This window comes from Lacerta agilis, chromosome 12, assembly GCF_009819535.1.
Source record: "Lacerta agilis isolate rLacAgi1 chromosome 12, rLacAgi1.pri, whole genome shotgun sequence".
NCBI classification, from domain to species: domain Eukaryota; kingdom Metazoa; phylum Chordata; class Lepidosauria; order Squamata; family Lacertidae; genus Lacerta; species Lacerta agilis.
This window is the reverse complement of record NC_046323.1, coordinates 34,006,581-34,027,159: the sequence shown is the minus strand read 5'-3', so window position 1 is coordinate 34,027,159 and position 20,579 is coordinate 34,006,581. Positions and strand designations below refer to the sequence as shown.

The following is a 20,579-nucleotide window of genomic DNA, read 5'->3' as shown; positions in this document are numbered from 1 at the left end:
CCACCCATCTGACTGGGTTGCCCCGGCCACTCTGGACAGCATCTAACATATATTTAAACATAATAAAACATTAAACATTAAAAAGCTTCCCCATACAAGGCTGCTTTCAGATGTCTTCTAAAGGTTATATAGTTACTCATCTCCTTGACATCTCATTCCTTCTTTCCTATCATAAGATAGGATCTTGATTTCTGCACCGAAAGCAATCAAACAATGCTTGTAATCCAAAGATCCATTACTGCCATTAGCCTACAAGAGTCATGCCCATGTACAATGTGAGAAGGTTAGAAAGAATATCGTTAGAAGCAAGAGGGAGAACCAACCTAATAGTAATCCAAGGTTCTGTAGCAGAAACATCAACCAGGGCCTCTGTGTCTGGATGTGAGTCATTTCAGGAAGCTAAAAAAAGAATGAGGCAGCAGTAAGAGAGCCAAATATATTAATATCTGGGACTGTGGGTGGGGCAGGCTGAGTTATGGGAAACATGACAAACTTCATTAGTAAAGACTTTTAAACCCAAGGTTCTAAATATAAGATTCAAATCTGTAGTAAGCTTGGAACATAGTTTTCTACTTCATCAAATGAGAAATACAGTTCCGAGATTTCAGCTCTTACACCATCACTATAAAGAATTACTGGAAGTTTATATGCATGGAGTTTTGAAAGGAATCCTTCCAAGAAAAGAATGTTTGATGAACGCTTTCCTTATAGCAGAAAGTCCTGTTTTGGTTGGAAGTGGGTTTGTTGCACAAGAGCTGCAAATCAACTTTAATTGTGCAACCTACATTTGCTGTTATATAATTGAATCCTACCCAAAATTAGCCATAGTCCGGAAGCATCCAGAGACTTGATCCAGCAATACAGCACCATATTTATGAGCTAAGCTATCCAACTGTTGGACACTGACAAAAAGTCAGTGTGGTGTAGTAATTAATGCAAAGATCTTTTGATATTGAAAGGCCAATGTAAAGTTCTATGAAAGCAGTTAGAGCACTTAAGAAGTTCATTAAAATGGCAATCTTTGAAGAAAGACCTGTACTTAACAGTACTGCAAAATCTCCTGGGGAGAGGAAGAGAGACATAAAAAATTAATTAGCCAATAAAAGGCTAGTACTGTTTCACAGTAGTGGCTACAATTAAGATGGACCTTTCCATGCAAAATGTTACACCATTTCCATATGTGACATTGAAATTACCCTTTCCTTATATTCTTTATGTGAATGCCTGAACATTTTTTTATGCAGGAGAATGGGGGCGGGGAGCTAGTGTACGTTCTGGCCAAATCAGGTTTTATATTTGCATAACAGCGCAAACCTAAATGCACTTACTAAGGATTATGTCCTCTTGAATATAATGGTACTTACTTCTGAGTAAACGTGCATGTAATGTACTGTAATTTGTTCTGAAATAACTACATAGACAGGGATCTCAGTTCCTAGTGTTCACAAAAGTTAATGTGCGTGCTTTCCCACTGAATTCCCAATATTTCTCACTTGGAAATGTGATGCAGAATCATATTACTACATCCCACATGATCTACGGGTCCTTGTTAAGAAGTGATTCATGTTGAGAATTAGAAGCTTAGGACCCAGTTCTGATCTTGCACATTGGTTTTTAAAGGTCATCTGAAAGATCACCTATAGCAGGCATGGGGAACTGCATCTTGCCAGTGGGGCAAATCTTATCATCTCTCTCACTTTCCGGGGTTCAGTATTGATTGTTGGACCTATCAATCACACAAGTAACAAGTCTCTAACTCACCAGGGGTTTCAGGCACACCCATTGGCTACCCTCACCTGGTTCAGAACCTACCACCCTTAGCTTTCTGGGAGTTCTTCATGCTTGGTAACATTGGCAGGCTTGATAGATTTCTTTGCCAACTTACAGACAAAACCTAGATGTCAACTTGTACATCTATTTAAAAAACATGAAAAGCACATTATAGCATAGAACAAGAGTACTAAGAAAATAAAAGATTCTCTTTACCACTTTAAGTTTGAAAATGGCTATACACATTAGCTAGGTCAAAATCTTAGCAGGCCACACCTGAGGATGTTCTACTGAGATAGATAGAGATAGAGATAGAGATAGAGATAGAGATAGAGATAGAGATAGAGATAGATAGATAGATATAGATATAGATTTATGTAATGGCTGTAGGAAAAGACAGAACTAAATGGCCTTAACATTTTGTACTTTGGCATGCAGGGGTGATGGGGCTGCTGAGCACCATAATCAGCCCAGACTAGATGGAAAACAATTTGTTTTCCTTGACTTTACTGTATTTGCTAAAGATAGACCATGGAGAAGCAGGCAGAAATAACTGGTCAATCAGTACTGCAATATTAAGCAAAAGCCATTCAGCTGATGGTACTCTATTCCATATACATACCTACTACTATGGGTAGCTTGACAGAGGATGAGATGGTTGGACAGTGTTCTCGAAGCAACTGGCATGAGTTTGGCCAAACTACGGGAGGCAGTGAAAGATAGGGGTGCCTGGCATGCTCTGGTCCATGGGGTCACGAAGAGTCGGACACGACTGAACGACTGAACAACAACAACAACAACAACATGGGTAGCTGCTTATAATAGAAAATAGTAAAATAAGTGCTTATAGAAGTAACCTGTATATAGATGGCTACTGCTTGTAATCAGTTTCTTAAGCTGGAAAAAGTGACAGTATGTTAAGTCTGCTTAATGCATGTCTGTTGCCTTACATGGAAACCAAACACAAAATAATAAGAACAAAGCAAGGACACTGGAGAAGAAGAGGTAGCAAAGAGACTGAGAAGAAAAAGATATATAAGGATAGCAGCTTCTGAAGGAAAGAACTCATAAAGTTTTAAAAGCTGATTTATATCTATAGTTACAAATTTAGATCCATTTTCAGAAGGAATCCACACTGTAAGTGATTTTTTTTAAGGAGGTGGAGGGATAGGGCTTACTGGTAGGTAAAATATTCAGTGCTTGGACCTGTAACGATCCATTGGGGGATTTATATTTCACTCCTGGCTGCTGGAAAGGAGGTTCCAATGTAAAAATCCACATTAAATGAACCAGTTGTTGCAGAGTCTTGAGATGCTCCACTTGTGCAACCATTCTACTCCGAATGCAATAACTCTTGGGTCACTTCTAGATGACCTGTTTATTGAGCTTTTGTTTATGGAGAGATTAGATAATGTTGACTATTTAATTAGCATTCATTCTGATTTGTTAGCAGGGAGGTTAGCTAATGCTTCAAAGCAAGTGCAATCTCAAGGTTTCCAGTGCATTTTCCTGTCACTTTTCTTTTTGCAAAAAAGTCCAATTTGGGGGGTGGGACAGGTTTGTTGAGGTTGACCTAATTAACTATAAATGTGCAGTCTAAATATAAAACTTAAAAATAGCCATTGTTTGGAAGCACCCTTAGAAGTTGTAGCTATGTATGCTCTGTCGACCTTAAACTGGGCCATAGCATTGCTCTTCAGCTACTAGAAATGCAGAAGTTGGAAGCCTTTCCTGTCAAAATTGCAAAAGAATGCAAAAAAAAATAATTACATATCTATTTCTTTGATGCAGAGAGAGATGATGAGATAAAGGAGGACACTTTCTTAGAATTATCCCCAGTGCAGGCACAATTAGATTGAAGCAAATTACTGTTCTGCTACCTAATATATGTTTTATGTTATTAGAGTATGATGATTGAACAGCACAGAAACAGCCAAAGATGGATTAAGATAATAGCATGGAAACTAGCTCTGAAGAAAAGACAGCATTATGCCATATCTGAAATGGATAGCAAGTCCTATATGCCAGGGGACTGCTAAGGATCCTACCAGAGCATTTAGGGGTCATGTTTTGAAATTTCCTAGATTAAAGGAAACTGAAATGTATCATTACAAGATGCAGTTATATACCTATTTGTTTCCATCTGGGCTAAATGAAGTTAGACATAGGGATGGGTGAATCTGTCAATTTCAGTTTCTTATTTTTCCAGTCTTAATTTCTCCAAATTTCCACATCAGTTTGTGATTTTTACAAATGTATCCTTTTGAAAATTCATCAGGTTTTTTTGTGTAAATTTCTCCTAATGTACACATTTTTACAATGTAATTTTCCCTAATATAATTCATTTTTGTATATTATCTTCAGTAATATGTGTACATTTTGGTACACATTACTTGGCTGGAGAACTGAATTGCAAAATTCAGAGAATTACTAAAGGATAGTTCTGTTTTGGTTCACATAGTGCAGTAGCGGTGAACCTATGGCATGTGTGCCAGACTTGGCACGCAGAGCCCTCACTGCTGGCACGTGTGCCATCGGCCCATCCGTGCTATTGTTATTTTCCCCCCATTTGTTCTCCTACTCCCCCCCCCACACTATAGCTTGTGTTCACTATTGAAACCCAGAACCCTTTTTTCTTTCTTTTTTTCTTTTTCTTTTTTGCTGTTAGCTGGAGATTGTGTTCGGCAATTGGTCTGTTTTTCAATTTCCTGCGTCAGTGGCTGTTTCTGATTGGGTGTAACAGCGTTCATTTTTCAACCCTTATTGTGCTGGGGGGTTTTGGCGCTTTGGCAGACGATGATGTCAGTGCTGCATGTTAGTTTCTGTGAAGATATTATTTGCCCCCCCAAAAAAGCTCAGCAGCTTTGGGGCATCCCCCCCAAAAGCAAAGCAACTTTTGTGACCCCCAAAAGCTTCAAAACCTTGGTTAGCGGCTCCCCCTAAAAAGCTCGAGAACTTTGAGGAGCCCCACCCAAAAAACTCAACAAAAAGCTCAACAACTCTGGGCACTTTGCGATAAATAAGTGGGTTTTGGTTTGCAGTTTGGGCACTCAGTCTCTAAAAGGTTCGCCACCAGTGACACAGTGTTTTTGAACGTATGAAAGTATGAATTAGACCCCTTTAAGTGGGAACTGAATCAAATTTCTCTTCCATCCCTAGTTACACATTAATTCATCCTGCTCCATTAGTTCAAAGACTTTCAGAGCAGCTCAGAGTTTTAAAATGACTCTAAGAACAAAACATAAAGCACAATAAATAGGTAAAAGCAGTTGCAGTGGTACAATCAATAGAAATACATACAGCTCTATGGATAAAAATATCGAAAAATATGATGTGCATCTGGCTCCTTCTGCAAGGTTTAAGGTATTACATGACAGAGATATGTTGTGTGTGTGGCAGGGGGAGGTTCTCTTAACCCAAATTTTAAGCATCCCTCATTAAGATTGGAATCCGATCCATGGGAGAAAGCTCCATTGTATGCATGCATACATTTGTGCTGTAAGATGGCAATCCTGAATTGCTAGGATTCATTTTTACCTCTATATAGCTTTGATTCCTGGATCAAAATATTGTAATGAGAATTGAGAGTTGTGAAATTAAATTGTTTTTTCTTTTTAAATGGTCAAAATTTAAGTCCTTGAGGTTTCACAAAAAACTTATGGCATCAAGGCACCATAGGGTGTGATAAAAAACAGCAGTTGGTTTTTTTAAGTGACAAAAATATTGGTGGGCAGATATGCTCTTTAAGCTGTGGTTAGCCACCCCTAATACCCATAATTTAAGGGGAAGTGTCATTTTATAGTCATGATGGGTAGCATAGAATGTGATTATGTAGTATGGAAAGAGAACTGAACCCCTGGATGGTTAAGTCCAGTCAAAGGCGACTATGGGGTTGCAGTGCTCATCTCGCTTTCAGGCTGAGGGAGCTGTTGTTTGTCCACAGACAGCTTTCCTAGTCATGTGGCCAGCATGACTAAACCGCTTCTAGCGCAGCAGAACACTGTGACGGAAACCAGAGCGAACGGAAACACTGTTTACCTTCCCACTGCAGTGGTACCTATTTATCTACTTGCACTGGCATGCTTTCAAATTGCTAACCCCAAAACCCCAGAACACCAAACCACTTAAATCACTGACCCCCTCTCCTGAATCAGCCTCCAGCCCCCCTGCCTTCGTCACATGCTTGTCAGAGCCCTGCCAGTCCCTGACAGCAATATTTTGGATGATCATGGGCTTGCCCACATGGTTACATGTGTATTTGAAACTGCTTGTGTCTCATTCTAATTAGCATTCATATGAGGCTGGTGGGTGGGCAGGTGGGCATCCAAGGAACAGCAGCCCAGGCCAGTGAGTGAACAGCCAGGCAATTGGATAGCCCAGGCTACCAAGTGGAGGTTTTACTAGATTTAAGGGGAGGGGAGAGGTGATAGTTTTGGCAAGTTCTAAAGGGAGGAAGGTAGCTTTGAAGAAGGAGTATAGGGATGGGGGTGTCTTTGTCAAGGAGTAAGGAGATTGGAGGTGCCTGTGCGAAGGTATGAAGGGAGGAGTGGGTGGCTTTGCTGAGAAGGTTAAGTGGAGTTGACAAATAAAGCAAGCAGGGATGCAACCCCCAGTTCTTAATAAAGTTTTACACATAATGTATTAATATATAACGGTAGTTTATTTTACTAATTTTGTTTGAAATCATTAGGGTTGCAATCGTGTACACAAAAGCTTGAGATTAAGCCCCATTGAAGTCAGAAGGACTTACTTCCATGTGGACATACAATGGTACCTCAGGTTACATACGCTTCAGGTTACATACTCCGCTAACCCAAAAATAACACTTCAGGTTAAGAACTTTGCTTCAGGATAAGAAAGAACGGACCTCCAGAACGAATTAAGTTCTTAACCAGAGGTGCCGCTGTACATATAATTGCACTGTAGGCCAATCTTGTTTGTGATCATTGCCCTGATGGTGTGCTTTAGAAGATTTGGCAGAGAAAAATCATTTTTCTTTGTACATTTTCCTTTTGATGTATTTCCAATTGTTGAGGATAAAACTATGTCCTACATCATCAACAATCCATGTAATACATGGGACAGGTTTTATCTCTCGCTCCTCCTTGCCTCTAAGGAATATACTTGCATTGTTACATTGCAGAATTCTTGGAGGCACTCACTGATTACAGGAAATGTTTTAATGTCAACATATTCTGATTCTATATTTAAAAAATTAAGGGCAATGTTTAAAAATAACTTAAGGGAATTGCAATCTTTAAGCATCCTGGTTGAGTTAATAAATGTTAAGTATGGGCTGTAGTGACTGATGTACCTACACTTTGTCTTAACTTTTGGTAATGTTACCAGCAATACATAGAGATAGAATTGCTATTTCAAATGCTTAATGACAAGTAATACTCTTATAATCCAGAGAACAAGGAGTGAATTTGTATCAGTGTGGTTCCATGAACTCTTGAGGAACTGGTAGTGGAAGATGTGTCCCACAAGGCAGCGCATAATCAACTGAAGATTGCATTACTGTATAAGAAAAATGACAAATATAGGTAGTGTGATATAAACAAGTGAACCATAACAAGTGGGAAGTTCACATGTACCCCTCACATGTTTTGAAACAATGGGATAGCTTCACGCACCATGTCTACACTTCCTGCCACCTACAGCAGCAATGCTTCCCTGTCATTCAACTATTTGGATGGCATAGAGAAAGGCTTTCCACCGATGCTGATTTATGTGGAGAGTTCCTCCACATGGGGAGGGACTCTGGCTCAATTAATGGTGGAGGTAGGACTATTCTACATTGCTGTATAGTTAGAATCATAGAATTGGAAGAGACCACAAGGGCCATCCAGTCCAACCCCCTGCCAAGCAGGAATCACCATCAAAGCATTCCTGACATTCATTCCTTCACATTCATTTATTTCATGTATTTGTATACTGCTTAATACTTACAATAATCTCTAAATTGTTTAAAAAACCAAAAAATACAACATAACAATGAAACTGAGACATAAAAATACAATATTAAACAAAAGTATGATACAATGTAATAATGCAATAACATCCCAAAAACAAAAACTTACCAGTATATTTTGAAACATCTTTAAAGTCAGGGATCCCCTCTCTCTTCAGTCTCCCTCTTACCAAGTAACAACCTGACTCACAAAATACTCAAATTCTGCCTTGTATCTAGACAAATCATAAAATACTGAAGTGTAGTGCGTGTGTAGAATGTGTTTATTTGGGGAAGGAATCAGCAGTTTTAATGTGCAAGAACTGGAACTTAAGGAAATACAAATATCACCTGTGGAATAAGATGTAGTAGACATCTCTAGAAAGAGTTCCTACAGCTAACCCCACAAATAGCTGTAAAATGAGGGTGTAACATTCTTAACAGGAATTAAATAGAATGAGAATTGTGCCAAACATAGATCCAATTGTCATAAGTAAAACTGAGATTTTTTTCCTTTCTTGAGATTAGCATTTTAATTCTAATTAATATAATGGCTTTTATTTTATCAACTATTTTCTTGAAAATTGATGGCCTAATTGTATGATATTTTATCTGAAGGAAGAAAATTTTGTTTCTTAAATTAATTAGCAGTAGCAAAAACTGGTACCATCTGTTACTAGTGACAAATAATGTTTTTTATGTAAGTGTGAAAAACAGAAGATAAAATTTAGTAACAGCATGAAATATATCACTCTCAGCAATTACCTTCTCAAAGGAAGATGCTCATGTCATTAATGAGGCAATTAAGAGAAACAAGAATAAAGGATGATTAGAAAAAAATGGTTCTCTCTAAAGATGCTTTCAGAATTACTAGTCAACCTAGAAACCATTGAAATCTTGTTATTTGTCTTATTCCTGCCAATTTAATCCCATAGATAAGCCAGTTTGATTTTCACTCTGACTACAGTTTACTTGGTTTGAGGGTATGCTTCTATGAGGGTTAAACTATAGTACAGAGAGGAGGCTCTCCAGATGTTTAAACTCCAGTTCTCATCAGCCCCAGCCAAAGATATGAGAGCAAAGATATATTTGGAAATCTACCTGTTATATGGAGTTCATTAGTGCTGTTTAAAGAATGGAAAATATATTGCATAAAGAATTATGGTGAAGGTAAACGTGTTTTAGTCAGGCAGATTCCATGTAGGGCCAACCTGAGAATGGCAGCACCCAGTTGGGAAATGATACTTTCATCAGCACCACTGCTGTTCAGGAAAGCAGCTTTCCTTTCCAGAACACTTAGGTATTTGTACACACTGAAAACAGAAGAAAATTGGATGAATATTATTTATATATTATTTATCAAGAGATTCCTTTACCACCATTCACCAAAATGGTCATAGGATGTTTAAAAGAAGAAGAAAATATACAATCATACGGTAACATTTAATTAACTTAATCACACAGTAGTACAAATAATGATATTCAAAAGACACATGAGAGTATTTTCATAGTTGGGGCTTAAAGTTGTCTCCTGACTAAGAGTATTTTGCAAGAAGCATTCAAGTTGAACAATTAAAATGGATTAAAGTGCTGTGCTGCCCTAGCACAACAAATCCTGTTGTTGTTGTTGTTGAAAAACCAGACTTATTGCTGTTAGCAAAATGACAAGGAAATGCACCTAGAAGTGTGGGATGAATGAATGATTAGTAGAAAGGTATATAAACACCATGCAAGGAAATCAGGATGAATGCTTAATAAATAGGTCATCTGTAAGAGTATCAGTGTACACTGCAAAAGTACAAACTATGTTAGAAGTAGTGATGAACACAGAGTTTAGAATTCAGGAGGTTGGAGTACAAATTCTTGCAGGTACAAATGAGTGTGGCCTCTCTACTATTGCAACTATCTGCCGCCCTTTCAGGATGGCAACAATGAGAAAGCTTGCTAGCTGCTACAACATCCATTAAATAGTATAATTGTGGGCACCCAGACATTGGGGACACTACATTTTACTGGTGGGGGTGGGGTGGGGTGGGGAATGAGGCTTGTGGCTGTTGTTCAACAGCAGCATATATTAATTCTAACAGCCATATTAATAATCCTGCTTCTTGTTTTGTGATGATCACATTGGCATTTAATTTGAATGTTTAATCAAGGAGAATGGGACGTTCTCCATTATATAGGTAAAGGTACCCCTGACCGTTAGGTCCAGTTGCGGACGACTCTGGGGTAGCGCGCTCATCTCGCTCTATAGGCCGAGGGAGCTGGCATTTGTTCGCAGAAAGCTTCCAGGTCATGTGGCCAGCATAACTAAGCCACTTCTGGTGAACCAGAGCTGCACACGGAAACGCCGTTTACCTATTTATCTACTTGCACTTTGACGTGCTTTCAAACTGCTAGGTGGGCAGGAGCTGGGACCGAACAGTGGGAGCTCACCCTGTCACGGGGATTTGAACCACCAACTATTTTTACTCACTTTAGATACTGAGCAATTCACAAACCTTTTAGCATTCAGATATAAAACAGATTAACTAGCAGAGGGTTGAGCCATAGAACTCCAGCCTCAGGAAAAGATATTTCGAATACATTTCCAACTATTGCTGTGGCGGTTTTGCCCCATCCTGACAGACATAAAATGGATGAGGCTTTTCTGGAAAATAATACAAGGTTTGGCCAGCATTCTAAATTTCCACTTCCTGCCCACTTTTGCCACTGCTTTTCATCTATACAGTGGTGCCTCGCAAGACGAAATTAATTCGTTCTGCGAGTCGTTTCGTATTGCGAAAAATTCGTCTTGCGAAGCACAACCATAGGAATGCATAGGAATGCATAGGAATTTAATTCCCATAGGAATGCATTGAAGTTTTCGTCTTGCGAGGCAAGCCCATAGGGAAATTCGTCTTGCGAGTCACCCTTTCGTTAGCGAATGCCTTTCGTCTAGCGAGTTTTTCGTTGTGCGAGGCATTCGTCTTGCGAGGTACCACTGTATACAGTTGAAAAGCTCATTGATAAAGCTGATAAGCAAATTTCATTTTCTATGAACTTTATTGCTTTGTGTTGATTTCATGTTTCACCATATCCTTCAAGTTTGGGCAGCACTGCCTACTCAAATGTGTTTAGTGATTTTAATTAATAAAAAGTGATGGTGTTTAAAAAATGGTAATACCCTTTGTAACTGCCATTGTACTTTGGGCATGAGTGCGTACAAGCTAGCTAAAAGAATCTGCTCATCATTTTACCTGTGCATTCCTTCAGTTTACTTTTACCTGGTATTCAGATATTTTTAAATGTTTCCTTATTGCTTCCACTACATCTTCAATTTCATTCCAAGAGAAAAGTCTTCATTGCTTCTTCAACTGAGCATACTAGTTAGGTAAAATTTATAATCCTGGTTCCACTGACTAAACATTGATGGACAGATGTCTCTTTGATGAGTAATATAATAAAGAAGAAATTTTCTGGAAGACTTCTTCACTAAAATAGCCTTCTAAATCAAGTCCTTTTAACTCAGTATTGCCCACTCTGGCTGAAAGTAGCTCTTCATGGACTCAGACACCATTTTCTTACACCGTCTGCTCCTTGATCTTTAAATGAAAAACAAACACATAAAATTGGAACCAGGGACCTACCACATGCAAAGTATGTGCAAATGCAATCATGATTCATCGCTTTTTCATTTTCTCCCTTCCCAGAAGGGAACAACTGGTTATTACCTCTGATGAAGAATATACCATACTCGAAAATGCATTTAGCAGTTTGGAGAGGTTCTGTAAACAGAAGCAATTTGTTCAAGCACCTCTTAAAGTTTATCTCTGTTTGTTGGGCTGAAGATTGGTGCTGACCGCCTTCCTTTCCTCTCCTTAGACTTTGCCCCACTTACTCTTGTACCTGCTTTTTCCACCACAGCTACCACTTCCTGGCTACTACCGTTTTAGGAGCCATGGTGGTAGGTTATGATGCAGGGTTCTGGAAGTGGCATCAGTAGTGAGATAGAGGAACTGTGCGGTGAGTTCTTTCTTTATTTTTGTATTTTGGGAGTTAATATCTAATGCTTAAGCAGAAGAAGAAGAATTTGCTGAAACTTCATAGCTGTGTTGGAATTTGAACCTGTGATTCCCACCTGCTCCTCAGCCACATCCAGTGGTGCCAACTTGAATAAAATAGGAGGGGTAAGCCTCACCCTGCATAATCAATCACATGATGCGGTGCATGCACACTACTGTATTTGAATGGCAATACCCATCAACTTTGGGGGGGCAGGTCCCTCAAATATTTTATTCGGGAAGCGAAGACCCCTTGGCCCCTAGGAGTTGGCTCCTATGGCCACACCCCTTACCACGTCCAAATGCTCTAGACCAGCAGTAGGGAATCTTAGTTCTGGGGGCCAAATGCAGCCCTTCAGAACTCTGTATTTGGCCCTTGGGGCTCTCCTTAGACCATGCCCCTTCTCAGCCACATATTTAATGCCTCCTTGCTCTAAAAACTGTCTTACATTGGTTTTTAAATAGTCTAAGAACAGGTGTCATACCCTCCAAAATCTGACAGACAGAAAGGACATGCTTATAATAGGCAGTATACTCTAAGGACCCAACTAGATGAGATCCTATTCATCCAATTACCATTTGTGTGAATGACATTCTAAAAGACTGGACAATAGGTGATCAGATACCTCTGGAGTTTGAAGCATGGGAACTCCTAAACAAATAAATTTAAATAATAATTTGGTAGATTTGGAACTTTTTTATTGATAATTGGATAAATAATTTGGAATGTAATTTGGAATGTTTCAGTGTGATTTTGTTATATTGGAAACTCTAATAAAAATGATTTGGCAAAAAAAAAAAGAAATTCTAAAAGACTGTTAATCTGAATCACTGGCACATTACCAACATTTTGAACTTGAGGCTTGCAGGAAATGGCAAATGGATCTAAGATCATTTTGGTTATATATTTAGCTCTGCAAAATAAAACAGCTTAGGAAGTTCCAGAGAACCATTTTAGTGTTTGTGAATCCCTTTCTAGTGTCTATGTAAGTGTTACAGTTGAAGCAGAAAAAACTAAATGGTAACAAATAAATGTACACATGTACCTGAAGAACATAGTACATCTGTTGAAAACAACATATAAGATGAATAAATATATAAATAGCAACATAATCCTTCTTTGCTGAGATGAGAAGTGAATCACATGAAAAAAAACAAATAAAAGAAAACCTACATACAAAAAAAAAGAAAAAAAAGAAAATGAAGGTGCTGTGCTTACTAAGTTATCCATACAATTTTCCATTCACCACTTGACTCACTGACCAGATTACAGTCCTCTTGCATCCCACCAATCCTTTGTGGACATAAAGTTCCCTCCAGCATTGATAATTTCTCTTGTTTGGTTCTGGTGGTGTTCACTATAGTTGTTAACTGACATGATGCCTAAATCAACTTTCAGATACCTGTGGTGAGAGGCAGAGCTGCTGTCTTCCTTCAGTTCTTTATCAGGCTGCATTCCTGCAGTATTTGGTCTAAATATAAAAAGTCAAAGATGCCATCCAAAGAATGAGACAGGTAGTCAGGAAATAGATTTCCTACACTTAGTCTGTGTTTGCGTTGAATTCTGGTTTGCAGTTCGCAGCTTTAAACTTGAAACCTGAAGATTTTATACAATAAATGGGGGAACCCTTAATTAGAGTGGCTGCAATATGTTTGGAAGGATTTATATGGTTGGCTAAGCTGATTTGCAGCGACAAGCTGTTTCTGAACAATGTGGGGGTCTGCAGGGAAGCAGCAGGAAGCTAAGTCGACTGTGGGTAGAATGGTTCAGTAGCTTTACACTGTAAAAGGGTGACTCAAATGGATCATTCCTCTCCCCCATCCCCAACAACAATAATAATAATATCCTTGTAGTAAAATGCTCCATTCTTCATTAACCAATTTGATAATGATAGGCTTCTGTGATAAGTTTATGAAAAGGTTGTATGTTTCCCTTTCACTGCATAATGTCAGGAGGACTAGGAAAATTCAACAAAGATTGCATATTAGTATAAGAGCTCTGCAAGTGTATACACATACCAGTTTCCAGTCACTTCCAGTCACAACAAAGAGCTTGAACCTATGAGCCACTGAACTAATAGAAAACAGCAGGTTCTATTTTACCTGTGTTGAAGCATCTCTGCTTTGGTCTACATTTCTGGGAGAATGAGGTGCACTACACAGCTTCAAATTGTAGGTGTGTATTCTGGATTTGAATGTTTCTAAATGAGAGAAGGTGAAGAACACTATTCCAGCACTTTATTGTGCAGGTTTTCTATTCACAAAGGCATAGTAAAGGTAAAGGGACCCTTGACCATTAGGTGTAGTTGCGGACGACTCTAGGGTTGCGGCGCTCATCTCGCTTTACTGACCGAAGGAGCCGGTGTACAGCTTCCGGGTCATGTGGCCAGCATGACCAAGCTGCTTCTGGCGAAACCAGAGCAGCGCACGGAAACGCCATTTACCTTCCCGACGGAGTGGTACCTATTTATCTACTTGCACTTTGACATGCTTTCAAACTGCTAGATTGGCAGGAGCAGGGACCGAACAACGGGATAGGGCTGTATTAAAAATGTGATCACCCACTCACAAACTGAGTGGTACAGTTCAGAACACCACCTCATCATAACTTCTCAGTCACTGGAGTTCTAGTGCTCTGCCCTTCCCACAAACACACATAACACTGCAACATCCAGTTTGTTTATGTATTACATTTATTTATTTTTAATCATTTTTATTACATCTTCCAAATTAACAATCCAATCAAAACCATATTAAACATTCTGAATTATACATATACTTAATCCAAATATTCAATCCAATTATAATTTAATTATTATTTTTTGGACTCTCCATGCTCCAATCTCATCTCAGTCTTTCTGCATTTTATATTTCTTTCCAATAGTCCTTTTGGCTCTCTGTCGTTATCCTTCATTTTTCTCACAGCCTCTGAATTGTTCCCACAGGTGAGTTGAAACAGATGTTATATTCCTGTGTGGATTTTATGTCCATTTTGTTTATGTATTACGTTTATGTCTCCCCTTTCCTTCAAGGAGCTCAAGGCTGCATACATGAAATTGCACCCCAGTTTATCTTCACAACTATCCTTAGCTCTGGCTGTGAGAAAGTTATATGCCCTAGATCATCCAGTGAGCTTCATGACTGAGTGGGGATTTGAATTTGATTCTCCTTGTCATATGCACTGTCAGGGACTGGACTGAGGTGGAATGGTGGGAACCGTGCCCCCCCTATTCCAGCACCTTCCCGAGAAGAGGAGGATAGTATTGATTTAGAACAGTGGTTTGCAGAAGGTTCAGAGGCTACAGAGGGGAGAAGCTGGGAAATATTGGGGAGTAGCAGGAAGAAGAAGCACCAGGGGAGAGACAGCTAACAGACTCAGTGTCTCTTGAAAGCATTCATGACCCCCATTCCCTCGGAACAAGGTGTGCCTTGCGGATGGTAGAACAGAAAACTCAAAGGCAGAAAGCATAGGTCAGTCGGCACAGGGGTGATGTAGAATAGTGGGGACTGATGTGGTGGAACTTTACTTGGAGCAATGCCATTAACTAAGAGAGACCACATTCCTTAGTCTCTCTCTGAATATTGAATAAACTACCTGCTAAGAATTCTTTTTGTTTTCCACTTCTTGGCATCCCACTGTGAAGGGGATAGGATTCCCTGGAGCCTTGACACTAACCACTACAACACACACTGGACTCACATCAGACTTAAGATTATCTGTATTGGCCTCAGAACCCAGGACAAAGTGAAGACAGTTGTCATGTTGTTTTCATCAAAATAGAACATGTACAAATACATGTACAACACTTATTTAAGATAGAATGCCATTGAATCCTCATAAAAAACAGTTATTCTCTACACATCTATAGACAGAAGACGAGTTTCCATGTAAGAGGTCCAACAAGTATGATTTGCAGACGAGATTGACTCCACACTTCTTATTTAGCAAGTAAGCCATAGAGCATGACATCATTTTTAAAATTCATGCATTGTTTGTACCTACACACACACTGCCAAAAACAGACACAAATACTTTTAAAGTGTGAGGAAACACTTGCTTCTAGTTGCATGCAGTTTTCCTCCCTGCAGGAAAAAACACACCAGTGAACTTTTCATTATACAAAACCATTATTTCTTTAAATTAAAAGAACAAAGAATTATGTGGCACCTAACAGACTAACAAATTTATTAAGACGTAAGCTTTTATGGGCCACAATCCATTTCATCAGATGCCTCAAGTGTAATCCTGAATTAGCAAGCTTGCATACACATGGTGGTGGTAGTGAAGAATGTAAAACTCTGAGATTAGAGGGAAACGAAATGTTAAAAAAGCGGACTAACATCACATTTTGCTTAAAGTTATTAATGTTCTCATTATGCTGAAAAGAACCTTGCAAATATGTAATTTTATCAAAACATGATTAGAAATGTATGAAGATTCGCTTGTGCCAGGAAACTGCTATAGACATACAATTTATTCTAGATGTAATTCCAGATACTGCAAAGGACAGCGCTTTTTTTCTGGGTGGATGCAGGAGTACGTATACCCCTAAACATTTTGTGAATCTAAGTTTGGCCTCATTGCGGGGCAGTATTTCAATATGAGTAGAATTTTTTTTTTTTAAGAAAAAAAAGCACTGGCAAAGGACACCACTCATAAAATGTCCTTCATCCCAATACAATATACCTGCTGTATCAAAAGAAAACTTCTGCTTTCAAATAGGAAGTTTGGCCTACTGTAGCCAACAAACCCGGCAATGTATGCATGCATCCCTTTACTAGAAGCATCCTCCATACAGCAGTCATGCCTGTTATTATACACAACATCAGACCTGATTTACTGTAAAAGAATGTAGGTTTCATTGCGAAATGAAGCAGTGCTAAGAAGCTATAAAAGTAGAAGCAGCTAATAATGCCTGCCAAAGCAGTGCCTGGCGTACAGTCAGATGGGAAGTTAACAACTGTGTGGATGTTGAAGAAGGGCTTTTGATGATTAAAAATAGTTTTAGTTTTAGGGTGGCACCGAGAAAGGATTTAGAACCGAGAAAATGTTAGAAGGAAATCCCCATCTTGAATTCTCTCCTCTTACCTTTGCTCTGGGGGATAAAAGGGAGGACTGTGTATCTTTAGCTTTGTGGCCTTTTGAATCCCTCAAAGTATTAAGCTGCTGGGAAGCCCAGTGTTTTATAAATTCCTTGGCGGTGCTCTGCAAGCCAGAGAGGATTAGTTTATTCTTGCTTTGAAAAGTTTCTGGTTGCTATGGAGAGAGTTGTACTTAAGGTAACAAGGGAGGTGGATAGACATTTTGTACAAGTTCTTCCTGGCAGGTTTCAGAAAGTACATTGTAAAATATAGCTAACTATTTTAAGTGTATATCTTATGCAACTATATCCTAGTTAGTACAATCATAAAGCAGGATACATATCTGCAGAACAATTTATCCTTTTAAAAATTATAAAGTAATTAAGAAGCACTGCTTCTCCTATGTTTTTAAATGATATTTTCCTGCAAAAGAAAAAAAAAGTATTGAAAATGTAAATGCTTTCTATTTCATTCACAGAATGTCTAGCTTCCAGGCCCTCCCCCGCTCCTTAAAGTAAGAATAACTTAAGAAAGAAACCTCTATATCCATTTTTATTATTTGGGCTCCTTCTAGGCGACCCATTTAGCAAAAATTCATCCTGATTTGTTTGCAGGGAGAATAGATGACATCTATTTATCAAACATCCGTTTTGATTTGCTTGCAAGGAGGTTAGATGATGTTGGGTCAAAGCCAATGTTATACCACTCTTCCCAGTACATTTCCCTCAAAAAATTCCTTCTTGCAAAAAGTCTCCAATCTTTTGGGGGAAGCGGGTTGTTCTGCAATACATTCAAATCAATATCTCCTGCCTACTGAGTGGTTCTGTGTTCTCTTTCTGCTTTCTGTTATCCTGACTGTGTGTTTTGCTTCTGTAACTAGATGCAGTCTTATGAGCTGAAGTTTTTGAACCTTACTGGGGATCCAGAAAGATCCTGTATGCTTTTGAACCTCAGTAAACTATTACTGAAGAATTCTGCTGCCTGAGTGTGTATATTTTATTTTGAACTCTGCATGGGAATTGAACCCCACACATCTGCTACTCTGCTACCTTCTGCCCATGTTCTGGAGTTGCTGTATTTAGGCGTGGAGACAGGGGGGGTGATGGATTCTAAATGGAAGCATTGCAGACAAGGGCATGCTCTGTGGCTCACATGGATTCTTATTCTTTGCTCAGTACTGGAGATAGAGCCAAGTAATGGCTAACTTGTATATTTTCCAAAAAAGGGGGGTAACAACCATTTGTGTTTCTATGTCCCAGGAGCCCTTGATGCAGTCTGAAATCTATTTTGCACCCTAGCACAATATAATTTAATTCAGTCTACATAAAACGTCCCATGTTCCACCTCATGAGCCAGTGTGGTGTAGTGGTTAAGAGCGGTAGTCCCGTAATCTGGGGAACCGGGTTCGTGTCTCCGCTCCTCCACATGCAGCTGCTGGGTGACCTTGGGCTAGTCACACTTCTCTGAAGTCTCTCAGCCCCACTCACCTCACAGAGTGTTTGTTGTGGGGGAGGAAGGGAAAGGAGAATGTGAGCCGCTTTGAGACTCCTTTGGGTAGTGAAAAGCGGGATATCAAATCCAAACTCTTCTTCTTCTTCTTCTTCTTCTTCTTCTTCTTCTCAAGATAGTTTGATTCTGTAGAATTCCAGGCATTTCCATAATCTCCCTTCTCCCCTCCATTAATGTTATGGTTTTGCTTTACATGTAATATGACTTTGTGATATATATTAGTCAGCCCTAATAAAGGCTGCTGGGTTCCCCCCCCCCTTATTGGGCCAATCACATGGTTGCCTGTAATTTTTCTAAGCATGAATGCATAGTTTAGTCAAGACAGCCATTGCTATGTAATGCATAGAAATAGTACCTCGGGTTAAGAACTTTGCTTCAGGATGAGAACAGAAATCACACGGCGGCAGCACGGCGGCAGCACGGCGGCAGCGGGAGGCCCCATTAACTAAAGTGGTACCTCAGGTTAAGAACAGTTTCAGGTTAAGAACGGACCCCCAGAACGAATTAAGTTCTTAACCCGAGGTACCACTGTACAGTGGTTCCACTTCTTCCTCCTGGGCCGTGTCCAGAAAGTGGTGTTGGGGGATGAGTGTTCAGACCCATGGGCTCTCACATGTGGGGTGCCTCAGGGTTCCATCCTCTCCCCCATGCTTTTTAATATCTATATGAAGCCGCTGGGAGAGATCATCCGGGGGGTTGGGCTGGGTGTTCATCTGTATGATAATGATACCCAGCTCTACCTCTCTTTCAACTCAGAACCAGTGAAGGCGGTGAAGGTCCTGTGTGAGTTTGTCTGTAGGAGGATAGATGGTGGCTAACAGATTGAGGTTGAATCCTGAAAAGACAGGATAGGGAGCAAGCAGGTGTGGGGGACTCCCTGGTCCTGAATGGGGTAACTGTGCCCCTGAAGGAGCAGGTGCGCAGCCTGGGAGTCATTTTGCACTGATAGCTGTCCATGGAGGCTCAGGTCAATTCTGTGCCCAGGGCAACTGTCTACCAGCTCCATCTGGTACACAGGCTGAGACCCTACCTACCTGCAGACTGTCTCACCAGAGTGGTGCATGCTGTAGTTATCTCCCACTTGGACTACTGCAATGCACTCTATGAAGGTGACCTGGAAACTACAACTCATCCAGAATGTGGCAGTTAGACTGGTGACTGGGAGTGGCCGCCGAGACAATATAACACTGGTCCTGAAAGACCTACATTGGCTCCCAGTACATTTCCGAGCACAATTGAAAGTGTTGGTGCTAACCTTTAAAGCCCTAAACTGCCTCGTATATCTGCAGAAGTGTCTCCACCCCCATCATTCAGCCCAGACACTAAGGTCTAGTTCTGAAGGCCTTCTGGCGGTTCCTTCACTGCAAGAACTGAGGTTACAGGTAACCAGGCAGAGGGCCTTCTCGGTAGTGGCGCCCGCCCTGTGGAATGCCCTCCCATCAGATGTCAAGGAAATAAAAAAACTATCTGACTTTTAGAAGACATCTGAAGGCAGCCCTGTTTAGAGAAGTTTTTAATATTTGATGTTTTATCATGTTTTTAATATTCTGTTGGGAGCTGCCCAGAGTGGCTGGGGAAACCCAGCCAGATGGGCTGAGAATGAATGAATGAATGAATGAATGAATGAATGAATATTATTCCAGTGAGTTTTGCCATTTCTGCTTATTCTAGTAATTTCTGTTGCCATTCTTCTAGTCTTGGAATGCTTCTGAAGTAATCAGGGGCACTTTTTAGCAGCTTGGATTGGTATGCCAACTGCAACCCTGTCTGGAGAGAATTGACCTTGCCTTAGTTATCAATGCCACTAGTAACATCCAGGTTTTTTGTTGTTCAGTCGTTCAGTCGTGTCCGACTCTTCGTGACCCCATGGACCAGAGCACGCCAGGCACGCCTATCCTTCACTGCCTCTCGCAGTTTGGCCAAACTCATGTTAGTAGCTTCGAGAACACTGTCCAACCATCTCATCCTCTGTCGTCCCCTTCTCCTTGTGCCCTCCATCTTCCCCAACATCAGGGTCTTTTCTAGGGACTCTTCTCTTCTCATGTACTGGAGCCTCAACTTCAGGATCTGTCCTTCTAGTGAGCACTCAGGGCTGATTTCTTTGAGAATGGATAGGTTTGATCTTCTTGCAGTCCATGGGACTCTCAAGAGTCTCCTCCAGCACCATAATTCAAAAGCATCAATTCTACGGCGATCAGCCTTCTTTATGGTCCAGATCTCAC

General features: G+C 40.0%; 1 protein-coding gene across 1 annotated transcript; it reads right to left on the bottom strand.

The window, feature by feature from the left end:
- Positions 1–258: 258 nt before the first annotated feature.
- On the bottom strand, positions 259–13,222 carry SLC39A12 (solute carrier family 39 member 12). Its single transcript, XM_033165954.1, is given in 12 exon segments — positions 259–446; positions 908–1,060; positions 2,949–3,018; positions 8,075–8,097; positions 8,100–8,240; positions 8,825–9,036; positions 10,200–10,207; positions 10,990–11,060; positions 11,063–11,175; positions 11,177–11,259; positions 13,000–13,090; positions 13,092–13,222. Coding segments are annotated over 12 exon segments (1,284 nt in total).
- Positions 13,223–20,579: the final 7,357 nt, after the last annotated feature.